Here is a 21,110-nt window from a genome sequence, read left to right on the forward strand (position 1 = left end):
TTTATGATGTATGTTTGCTCTGATTTTATCTGTTTCAAGAGAAAGATAATCTTCTCTCAGAAATGACAACTATATAAGGGCAACTCCATTTGATTTCAGCACAACCAGGAAAAGAAAATAATCAATTTTCCCAAGTTAAAATTTTACCACTGCTTTGGGGGGGGGGGGGGGGGGGGGGGGAAAGTCCTAGATATAATCCCTGCTCTCTGGGAACATGAACCAGACAGCAGAACAATGGCCTGGACAGAAGGAACATATGCCTGAGTGTCTGCATTAAGGGGACACAGGGAAAGGTTCCCCCTGCCAGGCCAGAAAGCATTAACTGCACTCTGTGAGCACTGCAGCTAGGGTTTGGGGAGTTGTGCTGCCATCTTCAGGGATGCTCTCAGCTTTCTATGACCCAAAATTGCAAATGAAGGAAAACAGAAAGGGGAGAACTTCCACAAAAAGTAAGAGAAAAAGGATCCACAATAAGTAAGAGAAAAAGGAGATATTGGCTCCACTCTTTTCCCTCCAAGATTGCTGGTTGCCTTGTCTTGACTATCTCATAGAGAACCACAGAAATTAAAACTGGGAAAGCCATATAAAACCTGCGTAATCCAAATGCATCACCAGGCTGCAGTAAAATTGGTGTTTAGCCCTGTCTGATTTCTCTCTCTTCTAATACAGAGTGGAATCAGATTATTCACTGAGCCTGGATGGCAGACGCTCAGTTGATGCTAACTAACCATCCCCTTTACAAAGCAATTTCAAAGAGACAAAGTGAGAGACCCTGACATCTTCCCACAGGGCTGAATTAAAATGAAACAGTTAATTGTGTGCCCATAGGGTTCTCAAAGCCCTGTTCTGAAAGAACAAATCACAGGTATTCCAAAACCTCACGTGTATGTTACTCTTCCTCAGACAAAACAGCAAGATTTGAGATGCTGTGGGGATATGTGCTGCGTAATAACAAAAGTAAATTGAAGAGGACAAACTAGATTCTCCTTGTTTCTGACCTAGTGGACATGCACTTATCTTGAATAATTTTCAAATGCCTTTTGATGTGTGCAACTTTCCCTTTTACTCACTACAGCCTATTCCACATTGCTGTGAATTCTTTGTCTCTTCTCTGCGTTCTTACCTTGTTACACATACCTTACATTTTTCAAATTGCTTTACAGGGTCCTGGCCACAGGGTCCTCATGGACCAAATATTGCACAACAAAATACAACCCATTAATACCGTGTTTTCAAGTTGAAAATCATGTCTGTTCTCCAGCTGCTATGCTGAGACAGGACTTTCTTTGCTGGTCATAACACTGACTGAATGGGAACCACATTCTTCAGATCTCTATTGCCCTCTGGCCTTACTATCCCCATGCCCTCAGTAAAAGTGACTGCTTCATCTTCTCAATTCATTTATAGTGACAAAATAGGAAATAATATTTTTATTCAAATTAAGTGCCGAGTATTTGCTCCTACATAGGTCAGTATAATTGCTGAAGGTTACAGATTCAAAACAGTACTATTGTGTTCTATTAGCAACCCATTTTTGTTTAAAGCTTTTGGCTTTGCATTTAATTTCACCTAGGATAGTTATTACCTCACAAAACTGAAGAGTTCATTTTCTATCCACTCAAGCTATTGTAAAAAAATATATTAAAAAATTATGATTTACAGTGAGTAAGAAGTAATGGGCAGCACCTTTCACCCACAAGGACTTCAAACTGCTACTCAAAATTGTATGCACATTACAGGATCGCTTCATCCCATCTCTAAAGCCTAACACAGCAGTTTTTCTGCACCATACAGCCAGAGTTTAAGTGAAAAAAGAATTGTCTGTCCTGTTGGAATTGTAATGGAAAATAACGAACAATGTAATTGTCTGAGCTGAAATTTAATCAGAACACTGGTATCCACCAAATAACCAGTACTGCAATGCCACAATGGGTGTCAGGGGCACACAAACTACCCTGGTGCCAGTTTGAGGTGCCAGCTCACAGAGTAAAATATTTTTCATCAGCGACATCAGCTCTTGCTCTACCTTCCACATTTGCTTACTTGCCTCCTACTCAGCTTTGCTAACTTGCAAGAACAGTCAGGACCATGATTTAGCATGAGTGCAAATGGAAAATGAAGGACAAAGTATATTGTTTGCTCCTAACTCTAGAGAATCTTAACCAAAAACTTAACTGAGCAGAGTAGAAAGCTGTTGCTTTGCTGATGGAATATTTTAAAGCCATATCACAAAATTTAAGATAGTCTCTTCTCACATTGTCCTAGCCCCTTCTGTGATCCATCACATGCACTCAACTTGGTCCATCTGTTTTGCTCATCTTTCAAACACATACCTGCCTTCTCCCATGCCATCCCTCACTTCAGTCAACCAACTGGTTGACATTGTCTCACAGCCAGTGCCTATGACACATCTCTCTGCAAGACCTACATCTACTGAAAACACCAGCAGACAGCAACTCACTAATGATGGGTTAGATGTGCAGCAAAGCACTCATTCTTTGTCTTTTCAAAATCTTTACAAAACATAAATGCACTCACAGTCTGTAAAATTGGGCAGATTGTTTTTCTTATCCCCAGTGTTGGCCTGCTGCTTGTCTGGAAGAAAGAACAGAACTAGTAAACCCTTTATCTTTTCAGCTTTCTGTCTGCTGCTTTGGTGCCTTCTCTGCTGATCTCTTTACTTTCCCAATTCATGCCACGCTTTCAAGGGCAGAATAGCTTTTCACTGCGCTTGTGACAGCAGGTAGCACACCACAGCCTGGGCCCTAGAAAGAGGTATTCCTGATACCATCCTGGGATGAACCTGCAAATCTGCTGCTCTGTGCCTCAAAACCTTTGCGATGGCTCAAATAAGGAGATGCAAAAGTGCTGGGGAGATGTGTGTCACACCAGTGTGCAGGTGCTGCTGTAGAGGAGGGTATGAAAGGCAAGCTCCGGAGGTAATAGCAGTGGCTACTGTAGGCCACCATGGAGAAGCATGAACAGAGCTGGTGGGAGACAGCTTATCCATGCTGTGCTTTGGTCTATGCAGTAATCTCAGCCTCTCACTTTCCTGAGTGCTAAATTCACACAAAAAAAAGTTTTTTTTTAAACCCACCACAGGCGATTAAGCTGTGATCTAGATTAATTAGCTGCCATATTTCATTTTTTAAATCAGAACTGGCCTGTGCTGACACCAGGGAAACTTATTTTTACTCATACCTAGCTGCCTCTGATTTTTCATGCTGCCTAGAACAGAATGGCTGCTCCCAGCCTCATTCACCCATGCCAGGCAGCTGCATGCACCCATTGCTGGAAGTAATTCTGCAGCACCCCTGGGAATGGGTAGTGGGCTGAGCGTGGGGGGCCAGGGACCTCCTAATGAAAGTGCTGACCCTGGTGTAAGCCACACACCCCAAGTAGCATTGCTTCAGTGTTGAAAACAAAAGATTGATGAATTGTGTAATGTACTTCTACTGCTGCTAATTTTTCTGAGTGCTGCTGTTTGGTGTCTCTTGGAGGCTAACAGGCCCCTTTGGCCACAAAGTAATATTTACTCCATCCAGGCAGCTGGGCTGCTGGAGGCAAAAGATGTGCCCTTGCTCCCTGAGTGATAAGCAAACGTCAGAATGCACATCAGGGAAGGGACACATCTGACAGAGGTTTAGCATCACTGCATGGAAGCAGGGTTTACCTTCTACCTCTTATTTCTGTGAAGATCATTCATTTTGCACCTTTAAATCCCTGCAGAAAGCAGGCGATAGGCAACAACCTTGTTTAAACAACGTCACAGACTGTCTTCTCAAAAACTAATTTCTGAGGTGCTAGACTTTCCTGCCCAGCACTGCATTACTCCTTGTCCATTAAAATTGCAGCTCCTCAGATCAGACACTGTTCAACCAACCTCTACAAACTACCTTTCAGTCTTGATGACACTTTAAATAATCATTGGCTCAATAACCCCAATCCCAAACCTCCTCCTGGAATCAGGAATACTGTCACAGATTTAATATGTTCATTCAGCCAGTTCACACTCCTGTTAGGTTGTTTTATGTGATACCGTTACAGGAGGAGCTCTAACAGCACCTTCCTCAGGCCAAGAAGATGCTTCAAAACCCTGTTCAGCAAGAAGCACTTCCTGAAACTGGAGCATCATGGGAGATACCCTTGCTGGCTTTAGTACGGATGGACACACACAAAATGTGTGTAAAGCATGCATGCATAAGGCACATAATGTGAGGTAGCAAATCCATTTACATCAAGAAGTACAAGACACACCATGTAACCCTCCATATGTTCATTGACATATTAACTATTTATATGAGTATCAACACACAGTATCCTTCAAGAACAGGCAAAACACAGAATCTTCCTTCCCTTCCCCATCTCTATGTACACCTGCTAGCGCAAGGACTGCTGCACAAATGTGAAGAGCCACAAGAACAGACAAAAAACAATACCACCAGCCCATGAATGTCTCAAGCAGAAGAGGTGCTGCCATGTGCTGTTGTTCTCTGTTCCCTCCCTCTCACTCAGCAGAAAGGACTTCCAAAGAAAATGGAAGTTGGGAGAAAATTAAACCATCTTCGGCATCACGCTACCAAGAGCCAACAAGGAAGCAAGAGGAAAGCACCCTTAATACTGCAACACAACACAAAGAGTTGAAAACATATTAATAGTCAGCAGTGGCCAGTAGAACAGGACAGAAAATGTTTAAAAATTGGTTAGTGGTGCCCAACTCCCCCCTTTTCCAGCTCACTGACTGTGAGGCTTTGCTCCTGGGGATATTCCGTAGTATCTCTATCACAATGAAAAAAGTCTCTCAAGTTTTCACCACTTCTACGCAAAGCCAGTGTTTATCATACTTGCCCCAGCTGATGCACAGGACTCCACTTCCATCCCACCTCACAGCAATGTGTCATTCCTGCCTTCTCCACTCCCTTGGAGCAGAAGTGCAGCACAGGCCTCCTACCAGCTGCTAATGTGCATCTTCCTTCTCTAGTTGCAGGGATGCTAAACACACTGTAATAAATCTCCTCATCCCAAGGGAACAGTTCTCTTTCTTCAGGCCCCATGACATTATACACTGCAGGTCTTTCCAATGTCAAAAACTCCATTTCAAAACCCCTCTGCTCTCTGCAATATCCTGCTGCCCTATGTCTCATCACCTCTCCCCAGTGCAATTTGCTCCCAGCACTAAGGAGCTTTCAGGTTCCCCACAATGGGTACAGGAAGCAGACTCTGCTCCCAGCCAGTGGTAGGGACCACAATGGGGTTGTCAAGTGGATAGGACTTTGTGTGTTTCTGTGGGCAGGCTTTACATATGTGACTCTTTCTCACCTCACAAGGATGTTGCCGACAACTTTCACCTTGGAGTAGCAGAGATACAAAAAAGGACAGTCTGCAGATCTGAAGGAAAGCCCATTTCCAGTGCAGAGACCATACAGCACATACTGAATTAAAAAGCTAGGAGATAAATGAAGTGATAGTTTTGCACAGTTTGACCCCAGTTTTTAAGGAAACTCTCATTCAATTTTAGCAACAGAAACCTGTGCATGTGCTAGCTAAATCTTTCTTCCTCCTCTGTGATTGCTCTCTCTCCTAAAACTGTTGTATTCAAATTCCAGCTTTCTGCAGGAAGAAATGGCTGTGTGTTTTCCGTGTATGTTCAGTAAGTTAAATGAGAAAAGTGGTGAGAAACAGATGTTTCCTATCATACTTCAGACAAAAACCTTAGTCACACAGCAAATGCAGCCACAGTTGACTGGTCTGTTGCCGTCAGCTTTTCAGTCACCATGACTCTGTCACAGTCTGATCTTAACTTCCATGACACAGGTTCTACCCTTGCTTGTCTTCCTCCAGCTCACCATCTCAAATCAAACACAGCTTCAAGAGCATCCACTGGAAGTATACTGTTTACAACCCAAAATGCTCAAGATCATTCTGAACCACTAACTCTCCTCTGGATCTCTTGTCTAAAGCAGTAGAGCTTTGCCTGGTATTGCTTTTTGTATTTCCATGCAGCACCAGAGTTCTGAAGATACTACAGAATCACATGATGCTGAACTTAAGATTTCCTACACACAGGGGAATATCAAGGAGGTTTTGCTTAAGGCACAGGTTGTCACATTTGCCTTCCACTCTTTCTAGATTTTATCTATTGCTATAAAAATGCAATTGCTCCTCAGCTTGATGGCATTATATAGATAACTTAAAAGAAGCTTGAAATAGAGCCGGGTCTCTTCTCCCCAGCTATCTTGTTCTAGTCTTCTTTCTCCTTTGCACAGGCCTTCTTCCATGGGTTTCATCCTCATGAATTTGGCAAAGGACATTCCCATCTGGAGCTCGCTGGAATTCCCCACATGCAGGAATATTTCTTCGGACTCCTGCTTTACTCACCTCTGCTCTGGTTTTATCCCACTAATATTCTTTGCAACTTCAGTAAGTTCAAACTTCACCTCCTCTCATACCTAAAATTTGGCATTTTGTCTTCAGTGCATTTTAGCAATGCATCAAACTTTTCCCCAGTTACCACTATGTAGCTTTCTCTAACATACTCCAAAATTATTCCCAAAGGCTGAAAAAATCATTTCATGCATTAGAAGCATGAAACCTGAAATCTGAAAGAAACAGCCAGTGATCTGAGGCACTAACAGCACCAGGCAAAGTTTTACAGATGGAAAATGACTAGTTTCTGCCTTTCCCATACAAAGCTTTACTGTGTTTGTGTCCCTTTCAATATGATTTCTTATACTGATTCCACGTATATCTTCCTCTACTATGATGTTAAGCTGAATGGCCTAATATTAATCTTATGCCAGTTTAACACTGGTGTACCCCACCTGATTTTCACAGTTACTTGTCATTTACACAAGTAAAAATGACAGCAGATTCAGATCCAAAGTACCTTTGGAGACAGCTTTAAAAATCCAAGTTCCCAAACAGGCTCAAAGCTGTTAGATGGCTTCTTCATCTTGTGGCTTCTGCTTGTCTAGTTTCCCATATAAATTCTTAACACCAGCCTCTTCCCTCAACAACAGTGACAGCATTTCATGGTTGCTATTTGCTCTCAGAAGATGGAAGTAACCTGATATAAATTACCTATTGCTGCAAGTGAAACAGAACCTGTTAGCACAGCAGTTGCTTCTAGAAGGCAGCAAGTATTGACCACATTATTACAGGCAGAAGATTTTCTGTCATGGTAAAAGTAATTTTAATATGGCATCCTCCTTCAAAATTTTTCTCTATGGCTTTTAAAGGTGTTTTCCCCGGTTCAGTAGTCCACATTATCAACAGTGTCAAATCCTTATTCTAACTCTCACAATGGTGATGTACCAAAGATCCACGAGATGACTCTGATGTCATTTTCCCATAAGAAAGTAGAAACAATGAGGATTGAGAAGAGAGGCCAAAATAATGGCAACCCCCAAATTAATGGGTTGTTCCTTGTTAAATCTGCATTTAATGATTGCTTACTGCTATTAATTTACACTGTTAAGGAAATAACCCTGATAACCTAGCTACTTACTAAGAAAAAGATAAAAGGGATATTTGAAACTAATACCTCTTTATTTGTATTTATTATACTGTGATGTGGACAAGCTATACTCTAGACTAGATGAGAAACTGCTGTATCTCCTGATGAGACACAATAGATGCTCTTGATGAACTGATTGCAAATTTAAGACAACATACCTGACATTTTTAACTCAGGCTGCAGGAGCCCAGCAATTCAAATCCCAACAATGAAGTTATACTCCCAGCTGACAATCACCTACACAAGTGACATTAAGATATACTGCCAGGGAACCAGGAGGGGGATACTTCTCTTCCACATAGGTTTACCCACATGTACCTAAAATTCTTATGTGTCACTTTATTAAGAAGAGCCTGTCGAACTAGAGTTATAACACAACATAAAACAATTGGGTGAACTCAAGTATGAGCAAAAAATGTCAAGGGGCACAACATGAGGGCATGAATTGAAATGTAGAAAGGTCTGCCTGACCACAGGAAATAATGTTTCACTGTGAGGGTGACCAAATACTTGCACAGGTTTCCCAGAGAGGGTATGGAGTCTCTCATCTTAGACATATTCAAAAGTTGCCCTGGACATGGTCCTGAACTGTAGATGGCTGTAGTTGGCCCTGCTTGAGCAGAGGAGCTGGACCAGATGGCCTCCTGAGATTGCTTCCAACCTCAGCCACTCTATGATTCTATTGGAATTCTAGATTGCTTCATTTAGGAAAAAGTGTGTAAATACACAAAAGATGCTCACACATAAAGAAAATATGTTTCTCAAGGACTGCCTGAAACTCATATGGGAAACACTAAGGTTTCTCTTTACTCATCAGGCTTCTTTACCATGAGATATCCACAGATGGTGGAATTACTCTTCAGGGGATGTGGTGACAGTGTCCAAATATACACTAGTAAGATGCAAAAGGGAGCATGCAAAGTAGGACCTGTGAAGGATGACAAAGGGTCTACCTGGAGGCTACATGGAAACTCCCTCTTAATGAAGTAATGAGAGCACTGCCAAGATACCCAGGAGAAGCCCACGTGTACTTTTTAGAGGACAAAGTAATCTGGACGTTCTCAGGAGCTGGCCTGTAAAAAAGGTGCGATGGCTGCTCTCCAAGCAGGCCCCGCAGCCCCTTCCGCAGGAGCAAGGTGCCCGGCGCACTGTCAGCGGAGCCCTGCAGATGGCTGCAGAGCTCTTCCAGCTCCTCCCTGTGTTAGAGCAACGGGCAGGTGGAGTCAAAGCCACTGGCCAGTCCCTCACTGAGGAAAGCAAAACTACTGACCTCTTAATAGAAGGACACTAATCTCTAAGCTGCCTTTATTTCTACCCAAATCTACCAGCCAGTCACCTGCAGGCTGTACATCACTGTCTTTAACCTCCCAAAGATCCTACATTTGCAACTTTTCCCACAACAGCTAAAACAGAGATGCTGTGGCTTTTAGGCATGACAGCAAATTCCTCTTACAGAAGGAGAATTTGTTGCTTAAGATACTTCCTCACCAAGGCTCTGTAATCCTAAGAAGCTCTTACAGAGCAGTTATTTGAAGAGATATCCATTCCTCCTCCTGCCTATGGCAGCCATATTCTCTTCCTCATTTCCCCAGACCTCCACTTAACTGGGCTGAATGGCTCACTGGTGCAGAAGGGCAGTCTTCTTCCCATACCACGCATCAGGCTCAAGCACCACCACTGAAACAAGCCACCTTTGTTCACTGGCTTCCCATAAACTGTAGGTTTAGCTCTGACCCGCTTTTGAAAACAGAAAAAAAAAAAAAAGAGATCTCCTTCACTCTGAATGCCCTCACTCCTCCAAAACCGTGCCTCCTACTTCCTTCTCCCCCTCTCCAGTGCTACACAGAGATACATGTAGGGACAGGCCACAGAAATCTGGGTGCAAATCATTCCCCTATCTCAAGGGGATTATGAGTTTTTCTGCGCTTACATTCTATCAGTTACATGCTCTGAGCACAGGATGACCTGACATCCCTCACTGTGCTATGGACAGTGCCCTACCACAGGCATGCTGACCATTGCTACAATCTGGTGCCCAAGTCACATCACCTTCCCTGAAAATCCCAGCTGTGGTAAGGCAGCACGAACCATTTCTTTATTGCGTGTATTTACCTGGTCCCTTTTCAATCTACACATCTGAATCAAATAAATTATATCCTAAGAGGGAATCAAGAACTTGTAATAGACACCAGGCGCACAACCTCTTTTAATCCACCCAATATGAGACTCGTTAGACATCAGGATAACAATCCTATTTGCAAAACAGCTACCTTTATCAGATAACCAACCGGACCAAGTACAATATCTATTAGTCCAACAACATCACCACCAAGATATATAACTGCTTCTGTACAAAACCCTTTCTTATAATCCTTCTTAAACTCAACAAGACTGATTGGTTTTTATTATTCATGAATTAATTTTTAACTCTTGGTCCAACAGGGGAATTGAATCTATAACATTTTGCAGAGACTGAAGCAAAGTAATAGTATGCTGAAAAAGCAGACCAGCCAAAAGCAAGAATTTTTTCTTCATTCAGCAAACAATTAAAGGAGTGGGGGAGGTTGCACCTGTTTTTTCCTAAACACCTGAGGGGAAAATTCTAAGGAAAATTACTGTTTTAAAACACATATAAATACCATATTTGTGAGAGCTTTTGGTTTTTGTTTCATAATTATGTTATTTTTTTAAAAGGCTGTGGAATTAAATCTGTTAATACCTTTAAAAGTAAGTCCATGTTAAAATAGTAACTCAAGAGGAGAAATTTCGATGGGGACAGTCAGTATCATTAGAGAAGTAATGATCACAGATAGTGATTAGGGCTTATAGTTCCTCCTGCAATGACAGTCCCCTAGCTGTAATTGCTAGAAGAAAAGGAACTGCTCTGTTTTAAAATAAAACAACTCTTTGAAAAGAATAAAAAGAGAACGGTCAGAGACACTACAGGTATTGAAATAAAAAAAATTAAGTATCTCATCGTCAAACAACCTTCTAAGCAAGGGATTCTGTAAGGGGAAGCACACAATATTTTGTGCTTTCCCAAACCAAAATCACGTTGAAAAGAAAAAAAAATCCAAAATAACAAAAATAAAAAAGAAATTCCAAACCACTGACTTTTCTGGCTCTGGCAGATGAGCCCAGCTTTATCTGGACAACGTTACAGCTGGATCTATGTTCTGCACACCGTTTTTCAAATTCCTCTCTGATACTTTAAATAAAGAAAATCTTGGTTCCTCTTTAAAAATCACAAATCCTAATATACATTGATTTGACAAGTGCAATTGGTTAGTAGCACCTAACCCTATATGACCCATAATTATATATGCTCCAAGAGAAACAAATTTTTTTAAGCAGAAATGTTACATATCGTATACCTGTACAGCATTCTACATTTACAGAACACCTTATGCAAGGCTATGAAGAGATTTACAAACTTTAATTAATAAAGACTCAGAAAAACCTTGCAACAAAGACAGCCATACCTGTCGTTATTCTGTTATATGTTTACATGCAAATACACAGAGAAATATGCACCCATATGCAGAAAGACTTGCATATGCATACAAAGAGACACTGATTGTATGAGTAACTGTTTAAGTGAAACAGTACACTATGCAATATCAAATTAACATGTGGTTATATATAAAATTATGTACTTCATATACATGCGTTCTGTTAACCTATAGAATATGCCTATTTATGTAAAATTAACTGCGTACACACACGGTGATACACATCCATCACATACTTGCAGATCTCTGAATGCAAGAAAACTCTCTCTCTTGCACTTTTGACTCAATTTAGTCCTCTACAGCATGTTTGGTGCCATTACATAGCTTGTATCAATTATTCCAAAGGAATTGCTTCTGGCATCATCTATGTAAAGTAATACATATGGACACATCAATACACTTGAACATAATTTTCAAAAGGTCATATTCATATTTGCTACAATCTATTAAGGCAAAAAGAACCGACCACAAGTAAAGTCAACACCCTTCACATAGCCCAGCACTGAAAAGCAAGTTCCCGTACTGGGATTTCCTTGGCTTTGAATGTGAGCCTCGACTGCATCAGCCAGCCGTGGTCCCCTCCCTGCCCCAGCCCCTGGTGAGGCTGCATTGCAGACTACACATCATCACTCAGAAGTCGCTGCTTAATACGGTGAGGTGTACAAAGAACCCTGATCCACCCAGGTATCTCTGCAGTACTGATGAATCTTGATATCAAAAATTGCTTACTAGAGAGTGCCATGCAATAGGCATTGATATTTTTAGTCTTTAGATTTTTAGGAAAATATTTCCAGTATCTTCCTGTACCATTAGTCCCTTAGTCTATAAAAATGACTGAAACAGCCTTCATCAACAGAAATACAAAAACTAGGAAAAAATGGAATTAAACTTTTAGAGCTAAAAGTAGAAGCAGCATCATGTATACTGAATTTGTGTGTTCTAAAGAATTAAATCGCTCTTCCTCCTCTACAGGGCTTTCTGAACTGTTAAGAGACAGATAGCAATCACATGCCATACACAGGCCAGAAACAAAGAAAAATAAAATGACAGGAACTCCTTAAAATTATTGTATAAATCAAAGATTGTTTAAAAAGAATAGAAAGTATGAAGAAACTGTACCCACTGAGAATTCATATCGGCTAATTCTGGTTATGTGCACCAAAAGAAATTAAAAACCAAATCCCTGAAATCAGTAGCACCTTATGTTCTCTGCTGTTATGATGCCACATCTGGGAAAAACTCATCTAGATAAGTATCATTTCTTAAATCAGGAAACAAATAATATGTTTGATAATGAAAAACTTGTCAGGTTGACTGAAAAGCAGAAACAACACAGAATACTTTAGAACAATTAAATCTGTTGGAGAATAATTCTTTTGTGTCCTTATTTTCAACTGTTTAATTTTTTAATATTTGAAATGGTGTAAATCTCAGTGAGAAATTTGGGTTGCAATTTTTCATGTCATCACATTTTTAAAAACATGTACTTCCAGCAACTGATGGAAAAAATCGTATTTCTGTCTTATTTTCACCCAAGTGCTTACACATCCTTAAAATTATCATCTCCATATGCAAAATCATAACAGGAGAATTGAACATTTTTTAAAAGCTGTTCTTTTGACCTTTCTCTTGAGTAAAAGGACAGGGAGACAATACACTCACCAGCATTGTTCACAGTGACGGCTCCATCACCCGAGATTGAGGGCCATTATTACTAAAGGGAACTTTAAAGTGCCAGGAGAAAAAGGGGGGCAAACCTAGAAAATAACACTTCTAAATATCCTGTATGTACAAAAAGCCGTTCAGAACAGTAGACAGAGCAACAAGAAATCTTCATCTAAAAACAGCTGCAGTAAAACACTGACAATCAATTCAAAACAAAAGGTGCTATAAGAAACTGTCTCCTGTTATGCAGGATACTTTAAGCTGGAGGTCCCCACTTCCATCACCCACATTACAGACTATTCTAATTTAAGTAAAATATATGAGCCTGCAAATACAAGGTAAATCCAACATAATTTCCGGGAATGGAAAAGGAAAATCTGGACTGAAGGAAAAGTTTCTCATCAAAGGCTCTTATTCTACCAAGAAGAAACCAGAACAGGCTTCCTTTTCCTTCCAAGCCTTCAACAGGATGCAATATTTCTGAAATGCCCTTACAGTCATGACAAAAATTGTATGAAAACAACTCTCTACATTTATGCTCTTTCATTTCACATACATGAAAATGGAAGAATAAATAAAACTGCCCAAAACAAAAGCAGTCCTATCACAAATTGTATTGCAATATAAGTCCCATCTTGAAAACAATAAAACAAATAAAAGACAATATTCACATGAAAAAAAAATAGCTCCCTTTGCTTCATATGCACACTTAAATTTGTGAATTTAAGAACAGGTCCTGTGTTGTTCACAGAATCCTTATGGATCAGGAATATTGTTTGTAGGATGACAAAGTCATCCTAAGGGTGACTAGACTGAGTTTTGCCAGGATTCCACAAAATTAACAGCATTTCTTACATATTTACTCCTCCCCCATTCAAAAAGTGAGTGCAAGAAAATTCCAGCTCAGCAGGGACAGAGAGCCCTCGCAGGTTGTGTGATAACAGCTTGCCACCTGCTTTTCGCAAGTTGTCTTTGCGAAGTGCAAGGGGCACTGAGTAGTAACGTTGCCTGTGGTGATAGGAAGGCACTGAACAGCTCAGTATGCAAAAGCACTTACTGGTACACAGTGCTCTTCACAAAGGGCATTGCAGAATGCTTCCCAGACTGTCAGAAGTGCTAGGAGAGGAAATATTAGTGCGCCTGTCGCAGGAGGAACATAAGCACTTGCCATCACAATAAAAGAAGGTGTAAGCAAATACAGGCACAATGCTGCTTATAGCCAACCAAAAAAAAAAAAGGAAGTGAGGGAGGAAACTTAGCAGCAGTCAGACTAGAAGGAGCATTTCTTTGCAAGAACAGCAAGGGTTAACAATGGCATACAAGCTCTGGTCCAGTCAAGATAGGGTCAAATGATGTGCACTGAAAGTTTCAAGTCCTCAATCCCCCAGAGCTTGTTTGCTAATTACATTTGCAATTACAAACATGAGAAATATATTACTATACAGTGTGTTCCACCTTGAGCAGGCATGTTTCTTCTCATGGACAGTCACTCCCAACAGCCAGACTCTCAAAGCACTGTAAGAATCAAAACTGCACTATGCTAACATCATTTTGGGGAAATCTCTACTGCTCTGAAGAGACAGGGCAAAGCCTCAGAGGCAGCATAGTAAGGATAAAAAACAAAGTATAAGAAAAGCAAAGTATAAATTACTACAGTTTAATTCCTAAGAAGTAAAACTCATGAGGTCAATAGGTACTACTAATATATAATGGTAAATTATGTTCTGCTCTCAGTGACAGGCACAAAGCACTTTACACATACAAGCTACATAGAGATGACTGCATTCACGACTCAAATGGAGCTGATACTGGGAAGGCAGAAAGAAATCAGGATTTTCCATATTTTTTTTTTCTGGCAAGGTCACCATAGCTGAATGCTGCTGGCATATTCTTTGTTAAGTCCCTTCACTGAACAACCAACCAATTCATAGTTTGTCCTGGAAGCTCTGATCTTTCCCTTAACACCACACACCTTCACCCCCCACCCCCCAGTTTCTATAGCAGCATTACCTAGGAACCTTGCTGCTGGGTACTGGACATATGCTAAATTTACCTACTCACACTGCACAGATTAAAAATTCTGTTGTGCTCCCTGGCTGTAAAGTTACTGTCAGTAGCTCTAAGAAGTAAAGAATGGGTCTCACTGGTAAAAACTGCCCAGTCTCTGCAATGTACAGTGGAACTGTTTATGTGCAACACTAGCTACTGCTAGGACTCCCAACTCCTAAAGCGAGGAGCACAAGTTAGAAGGAGAAGCTGGGGAAAAGATTTTGGCTTTTATATCCAAGCTTTGACACCACCTTTTTCTCCTTTTACTATTTCTTTCTTTAATTAAATCTCTCTTGGGCATTTTACACACTGGAGAAGTTCTACTGTGCCCCAACAGAACCTGTAAAGTTCATACAGTCTCAAGTTTATTTTGCTCCCTTCTTCCATTCCATAACAGAATTTCTGTCCTTTGATCCATGCAAAATTTAGACAGAGACCAAATGACACAATGCACCAAAGTTCTTACTGAACGGAAATTACTTGAAGAATACAGGTCTTTTCAAACAACGTGAAATTCAGAGCAGTAGTAAGCACAGGGTGTAACAGCAGAAAGGGCACAAAGCGTAGAGCAACATTCTCCTGGAGAAGAAAAAGGGGTTGTGAAATCTCTGTCACAGCACCTTTCTCTGATGCAATCTCTCCAAAGTCTTTCCCCTCTCAGGCTAAATGCAATATTTATTGATTAATTCAAATCAATAAAAGGAAAAAAAAAATCCTATTTTTTAAATATATTGATCTTTCCATATTTCTCAATAATTGATAATGATTAGATCATCTTTACTTTTACAAGTGGAATTGGAAGAGGAGGGAAAAGTTAATACAAATACTTTAAAAGTACCAATTTCCTAATCAGCCTTGTGCTCAATAGGCTTAGTGTACCAAGACCCAATTCTATGATGGGAACCTCATAAGGAACCTGTCAACTAGGCCATTTCTCTTCCAGAGGTTTTGTAATTTATTCTCTCAATAAAATAAACAACTTCCTCCCCATTCTTTCCAATTAACTCCTCCCTATCCCAGACTTTCAGAAATACTCCAAGCAGACAGTTGCATCAGCTTCTCTGACTCAGATTTCCTCTCATTCATGGAATATGAAGATTTCCAGTAACCTCTGAAATCAAGTCACATTTCCTCAGTCTGTGCATTAGAGTCAGTGACAACAACTTCGTTAATTCTCTGCCGCAGAGTCCAGAATTCACTTCTTCATTGACTTCCAATGTTATACTTTTCCACCTCTCTAGCAAATTTATCACTTATTCCTTTCAACTTTATCCTTCTGTTCATAAAATAATTTTTATTTTTATCAGATTAGTGACTCAGGTGTCTGTCTCGTACACCAGAAGAAAGAGTGTAAGAGACATAGCATCTGGCAGGATGCCCTCATTTGCCAATGATTTTTATCTTTCCTTCTTGATGGTTCCTTGGTCAGTTTCTGTCTGTCATATACAACATTAATTAGAAATTACAATTTTGTAGTCCTATAAATGTTTCTAGTGGCAACTGTAACTAAGCAGAAAAAAAATTCTCTGAGATGTGGAAGTTAATACAGAGAAGTAAAAATGCCGTCTTTCTCCTTTCAAACAGACTTAGGTTTGCTCATGATAGACTCACCACCAATATTCAGTATGACCATACATGTGTACATGCATATATAACACAAACATTTACAGATGTAAACATATGTTTGTGTGCAAATGTAATCACATCTTTAATATGTCAGAGTGTACATTTGTGGTGTCTGCACACACATTGCCTTCCCGCTGTACTGCAGACAGACGTTGTCACTACAGTATAATTAATGTATTCTCACCATATGCCCTCACCTGAGATTAAAACTGCAGGTACAATCATTGCCTTTGTTAGTTCCCCAATTCAAACTCGTATGAAAGCCTCTTCCTTGAAGCTGCATCACCTACCCCAGGAATAATTCTCCCAAAGGTCGGTACCGAAAGGTAGTAAGCGGTTGCTAAAGAGTGGATTCCTACACAAGAAATGAAATACATATGCTGCCTAAGGACACATGCACAGAGAAGCAAAATGATGAAGAAGGATTTTCTTACTCTCCCTGCAAGATTCTGCACTGAGGGAAACCACACAGCCCACTCACTAGAACTTCGACAGGTTCCTGGTGTCATCTCTCACATCAACACACGCAAGCAAAGGAAAGCAACTTTCACTGCTTGAGGAAGAGTAGGATAGGGACAACAAATTCTTTGCTTAGGTCTTGTTTAGACCATTCCTGGGTCTCACTGTTACAAATACTAAGTTCTCCTTAATCTCCAAGATGGAGACACCTCTTCTCTCTTTTGCCATGTTCATTCTCTGTCTCACAATAACTGTAAGGTGAAATACAGTTTCCAGGTAACTGTATGGATCACGTATTGAGTGACCACATCCACTTCCCTTCCTACCTTCTATATATCCTCCTATTTTTTCCTATAACTTAATAGACAACTAAACGAAAAGAGTCAGCTTGCAATATTTTTAAATTAATTCCTAATTTAAGGTTCAATTTGACAAAAATTGCTGTCCAAATAATTAAAAGAAATATTATTTTGCTTAAAGGAAAATAATTTCAAATCTTTCCAATGGCTAGCAGCCAGAAGAGTAAATCAGTACAATAAGGATGATATGCTCACACAGCAAGGTAGCGATACAGACACAAGTGCAATACCTGTATTTACATTGCATGTTCGCAACATAACTGTGTTACAGTGAGAGAAAAATTACTAAAGGGATATGCATTGGACCAAGTCTTATCCTCAGCTACAGGAATGCAATCTGAAATCTAACCTTAAGAAAACCAGAATGCAAATCAAATCAGTACCTGACACACTGTATGTACACTTTAAATACACTGTAGTTTTAACGCTTATTACCTCTTTTCCTTCTCTCAGTAACTTTGCCCAGATAAAGCCATACTTCCGTGCATTGCTGTACATCTTCAATTAAAAAATAAATAAATAAATACATAAGGAGGTTGAAAAACAGAAGCTGAGACACGTTAAATGATATTTGTCTGTCCCTCCTACTCTCAACAATGTTGAGCAGGTTAGTTGGCACACAGAACCAAGGCAAGCACTTCTCTAAACAAAGAGCTCCCCAACAGTTTATCATCTCAAAAAGCAGTACTCTCCGTCTACTGTAAAGCCGCAGGGTCTCAGTGGCACTTCCCCCAGGGCCACCTTCATCTGTCTACTCACTGTCCATACAGTTGTGAATATGGGTAAGGTGCACTTGACGTTACTGAAAGCTGACAGCCCATGGAAAACTGAATAGTAACATAAAGTGCAGATTACTTATTACTATTTTCATGTTGAAGTACCTTAATTTCAAAAGCACACAAAACTAAAGGAAAAAGTTAAGAGACACCATAGGAAGTCACGAAGATGTAGTGGTGTTTTGGTTGTTTTGCTTTTTTTTTAATGAAGGTAAATGCACCTTCTATTTTTGCCTTAACATGAGAAGACTCCCAGCAGCATACTGAATGCATTTCCCTTAAGAAACTGTTTGTTTATTTTTAATTCAAAATGGAGCAGCCACAAGTGAAGCACCAGTGGGGAAAAGAAAATCACATGGGTTAGATTATTAATTTCTATTAACAATACTAAGTCTCATTTTAATGAAACTGCTGGAAGCAGGGGATTAAAGGAAGAAGAAATGAGTGTAAGGACAGATGGAATATCAGGAAACGAGACAAAGACAAATAAGACAGCTGTAATGAGGAGAGGTAAGTATCATTGTGGGTTTTCTGTTTGGCTTTAATTGTTTTCATTTTACTAAATACAATGTGTTCTTAAAAGCAATGAAATAGGCAAAATTACTTCACTCCTACGTCTGATGCCACAACAGAACCTGCGTAGGTGACACAGGGATTAACATCAAACACACAAAAGGGGACTCTGCTCAGGGTGACTGAGATTTATCCGAGAGGAGAAATGCATTTAAAACTAATTGCTCAAGTCAGCTGAATGTAAATGCCGAGAAGATTTTGCCTTGTTTCCTAACTTCCCCAAAAGGATCAAACCAAAGTTAACATGCTGAAGTGATTTTGAACACAGCATTACCAGGCACAGCCCACTTCGGAATACAAAGAGCAGTAGCAGGTGCTAAGGTATTCGCCACGGGTCCCAGGTCGGGATGTCTGCTTGCCAGCCCTCCGACTCAGTCCACTCTTTCCCCGGGCAGGCTATCCGAACAGTAAGCTGTGGGAAACTAAATTTCCAGAGGGCATTTCAGGTGAAAAACCGTACTTCTTGAAAATAGAGACAGTGCTTTAATGGATCTGCTTTGTGTCATTTTATATGCACATCTCTTTACAGACACCTAGTAATTCATCTAATAAAAATCCTAGCACAGACGGAAAGTAAAACTGCGCAGAAAGGACTGCCAGTGCTCACTGTTAGCTGCCTGCTCCTAGGAGATGAAGCATTAGAGGGAGAAGTTACAAGGCAAGAAAAACACAGCAACACGCCGACACCCTCCCCCCCACACCCCAAGCGCTCTCTTCTCCGCGGACCTTGCCGCACCTGCCCGCGCGGAGGTGCGCGCTGCGCCCGCGACCGCTCATATGCACCCGGTCCATGCGGAGCTCTGGGGGAGGGAGGCTGGCGGCTCTGCGGCAGGGAGGCAGCGGGACCACGGAGTCGCTGCCCCGTCCCACCCGCAGCGGGACGCAGCGCCAGTCGCAGCCCGCCTCTGCCCCCCCCCCCCCCCCCCGGTCGCGGCGCGGCACACTCACTGGTTGTGGTAGCCGAGCGGGTCGGAGATGCACAGCTCGGAAATGTCCATCAGTCCAGTTTGAGCATTCCCGGTTGGAAAGGAGAAAAAAAAAAAAAGAAGAAAAAGAAAGAAAGGGGAAAAAAAAAGAAAGAAAAAGAACGAGAGAACTAAAATGCAGCGGCCGGGGAGGGCGGGGAACCCCGTGAACAGAAGCCGGACAGAGCCGGGTGGCGGGGCAGAGGCGGCGGGAGGCGGCGCCGCTCCGCTCTGCTCCCGCACCCGCGTGCGGACACACTGACGGCGGCAGAAGGCGGGCAGCGCGCAGAACACGGCCACGGGGGATTTCACCGCCCCGAGCCCCGCTGTAGCTTTAACGCCGAGACGGATGAAGACGGCAAGGCGGCTATTGGCTCCCGCGCAGGGGCTGGGCTTGGAGCGTGGCTGGGGGAGGCACGGCCAGGGGGGCCGCCGGACACAGACCCGGCACCGGCAGCGCGCGTGGCGGCAGCGTGCGGCCCCGGCTCCCCCGGGATAGTCGGCGGGGCGTCCCGGACTGGAGCCGGAGGAGTTGGGGTGCAATGCGGGCCGCAAGCCGAGCTGACCCTGGCGCCGCAGCTGGGACGGCGGAAGCGCGTGACATGCATTCGCGGCTCCAGCCCGGTCCAACCACGGGAAGGATCGCAGCGGCAGCGCACGCTCCTCTTCCCCCTTAACCACTAATCTGCTTGTCGTGGGCACGGCTGTAGAGTTTAGGGTTAAGGTGAAGGGTGCACTATGGGCTACTTACATGGGCAGGCCAGCAGGTACCTGTCCACCCGAGAGCTTTCCCCAAGCCCAGCACGGCAGACCAGCGTGCCGCTTTGCACACGCCCGCACCGGCACACTCAAGAGACACGACTCCACACACACGCACTCTGTGCACATGAATAGACCTACATCTCACCCTGACAAAGCCTAATTGCTGTGCTCACCCGCTTCCCCATACAAGCACAAACTAACACAGGCATGCAGAAAAGTGCCCGAGTCCCATTTCAAAGCAGTGTAATTCAGTGCAGCCTATGAAATCACAGCCAGAATAAATCCCAGCAAGTGAGATCAGAATCAGGTATTCAGGATAACACTACATACTCCCAGGCACAGAACCCATAGATACAGACCCTCAGAAATCTTCACAAACATCAGAACTAGCACACACAAAACAATTTCAAAGCTCTGCATATGTCCTGGCTGCTGTTGGAGTCAGTTTGTTTTCACAATTTCCACTCACATTTCCATACTCATACAATTCCACTGCCTATCTACAGCAGCATTTCAGTACCTGTCTGAAGATCCCTCTCCATATCAGCAGCTGAGCCTCTCAGGCACACACTGTCTTACACAGGAAGCCTGACTCACAAAGCTGTCCTTACAGGGTCTAGCTGTCCACTGCTCAAATATGTAAAAATACCCTTAACAGTTAAACAAGACCTAGAGGCCTTTTTAAAAGGAAAATACACACAAACACATCTGGATAAAAGCTTAATTCTCTTATGTCAGGCAAACAAAAAGGAAAAAGTAGGAACTAAAAGGATATTTCTCAATACCAACCCCAGCTGAGGTTGATATTATATCAACCCTAATTTGAGGCAAGAATGTACACCACCAAG

The 21,110-nt window shown here is 41.9% G+C and overlaps 1 protein-coding gene across 4 annotated transcripts in view; it reads right to left on the reverse strand.

Moving 5' to 3' along the window:
- The window catches only part of ESRRB (estrogen related receptor beta), a 140,032-nt gene that overhangs the window by 66,722 nt on the left and 52,200 nt on the right, over positions 1–21,110 (reverse strand). Inside the window, exon 1 of one of the 4 annotated variants that reach the window (XM_034062351.1) lies at positions 19,484–19,541. The exons of the other annotated variants lie outside the window; for them this stretch is intronic. Within the exon in view, the coding sequence (XP_033918242.1) occupies positions 19,484–19,533 (50 nt within the window). The 5' untranslated portion in view covers positions 19,534–19,541. Of the gene's footprint in view, positions 1–19,483; positions 19,542–21,110 lie in introns of those variants that run through there. 4 annotated transcript variants of the gene reach the window in all.

The sequence above is a fragment of the Melopsittacus undulatus genome, chromosome 4 (genome assembly GCF_012275295.1).
Source record: "Melopsittacus undulatus isolate bMelUnd1 chromosome 4, bMelUnd1.mat.Z, whole genome shotgun sequence".
Classification (NCBI taxonomy): Eukaryota; Metazoa; Chordata; class Aves; order Psittaciformes; family Psittaculidae; genus Melopsittacus; species Melopsittacus undulatus.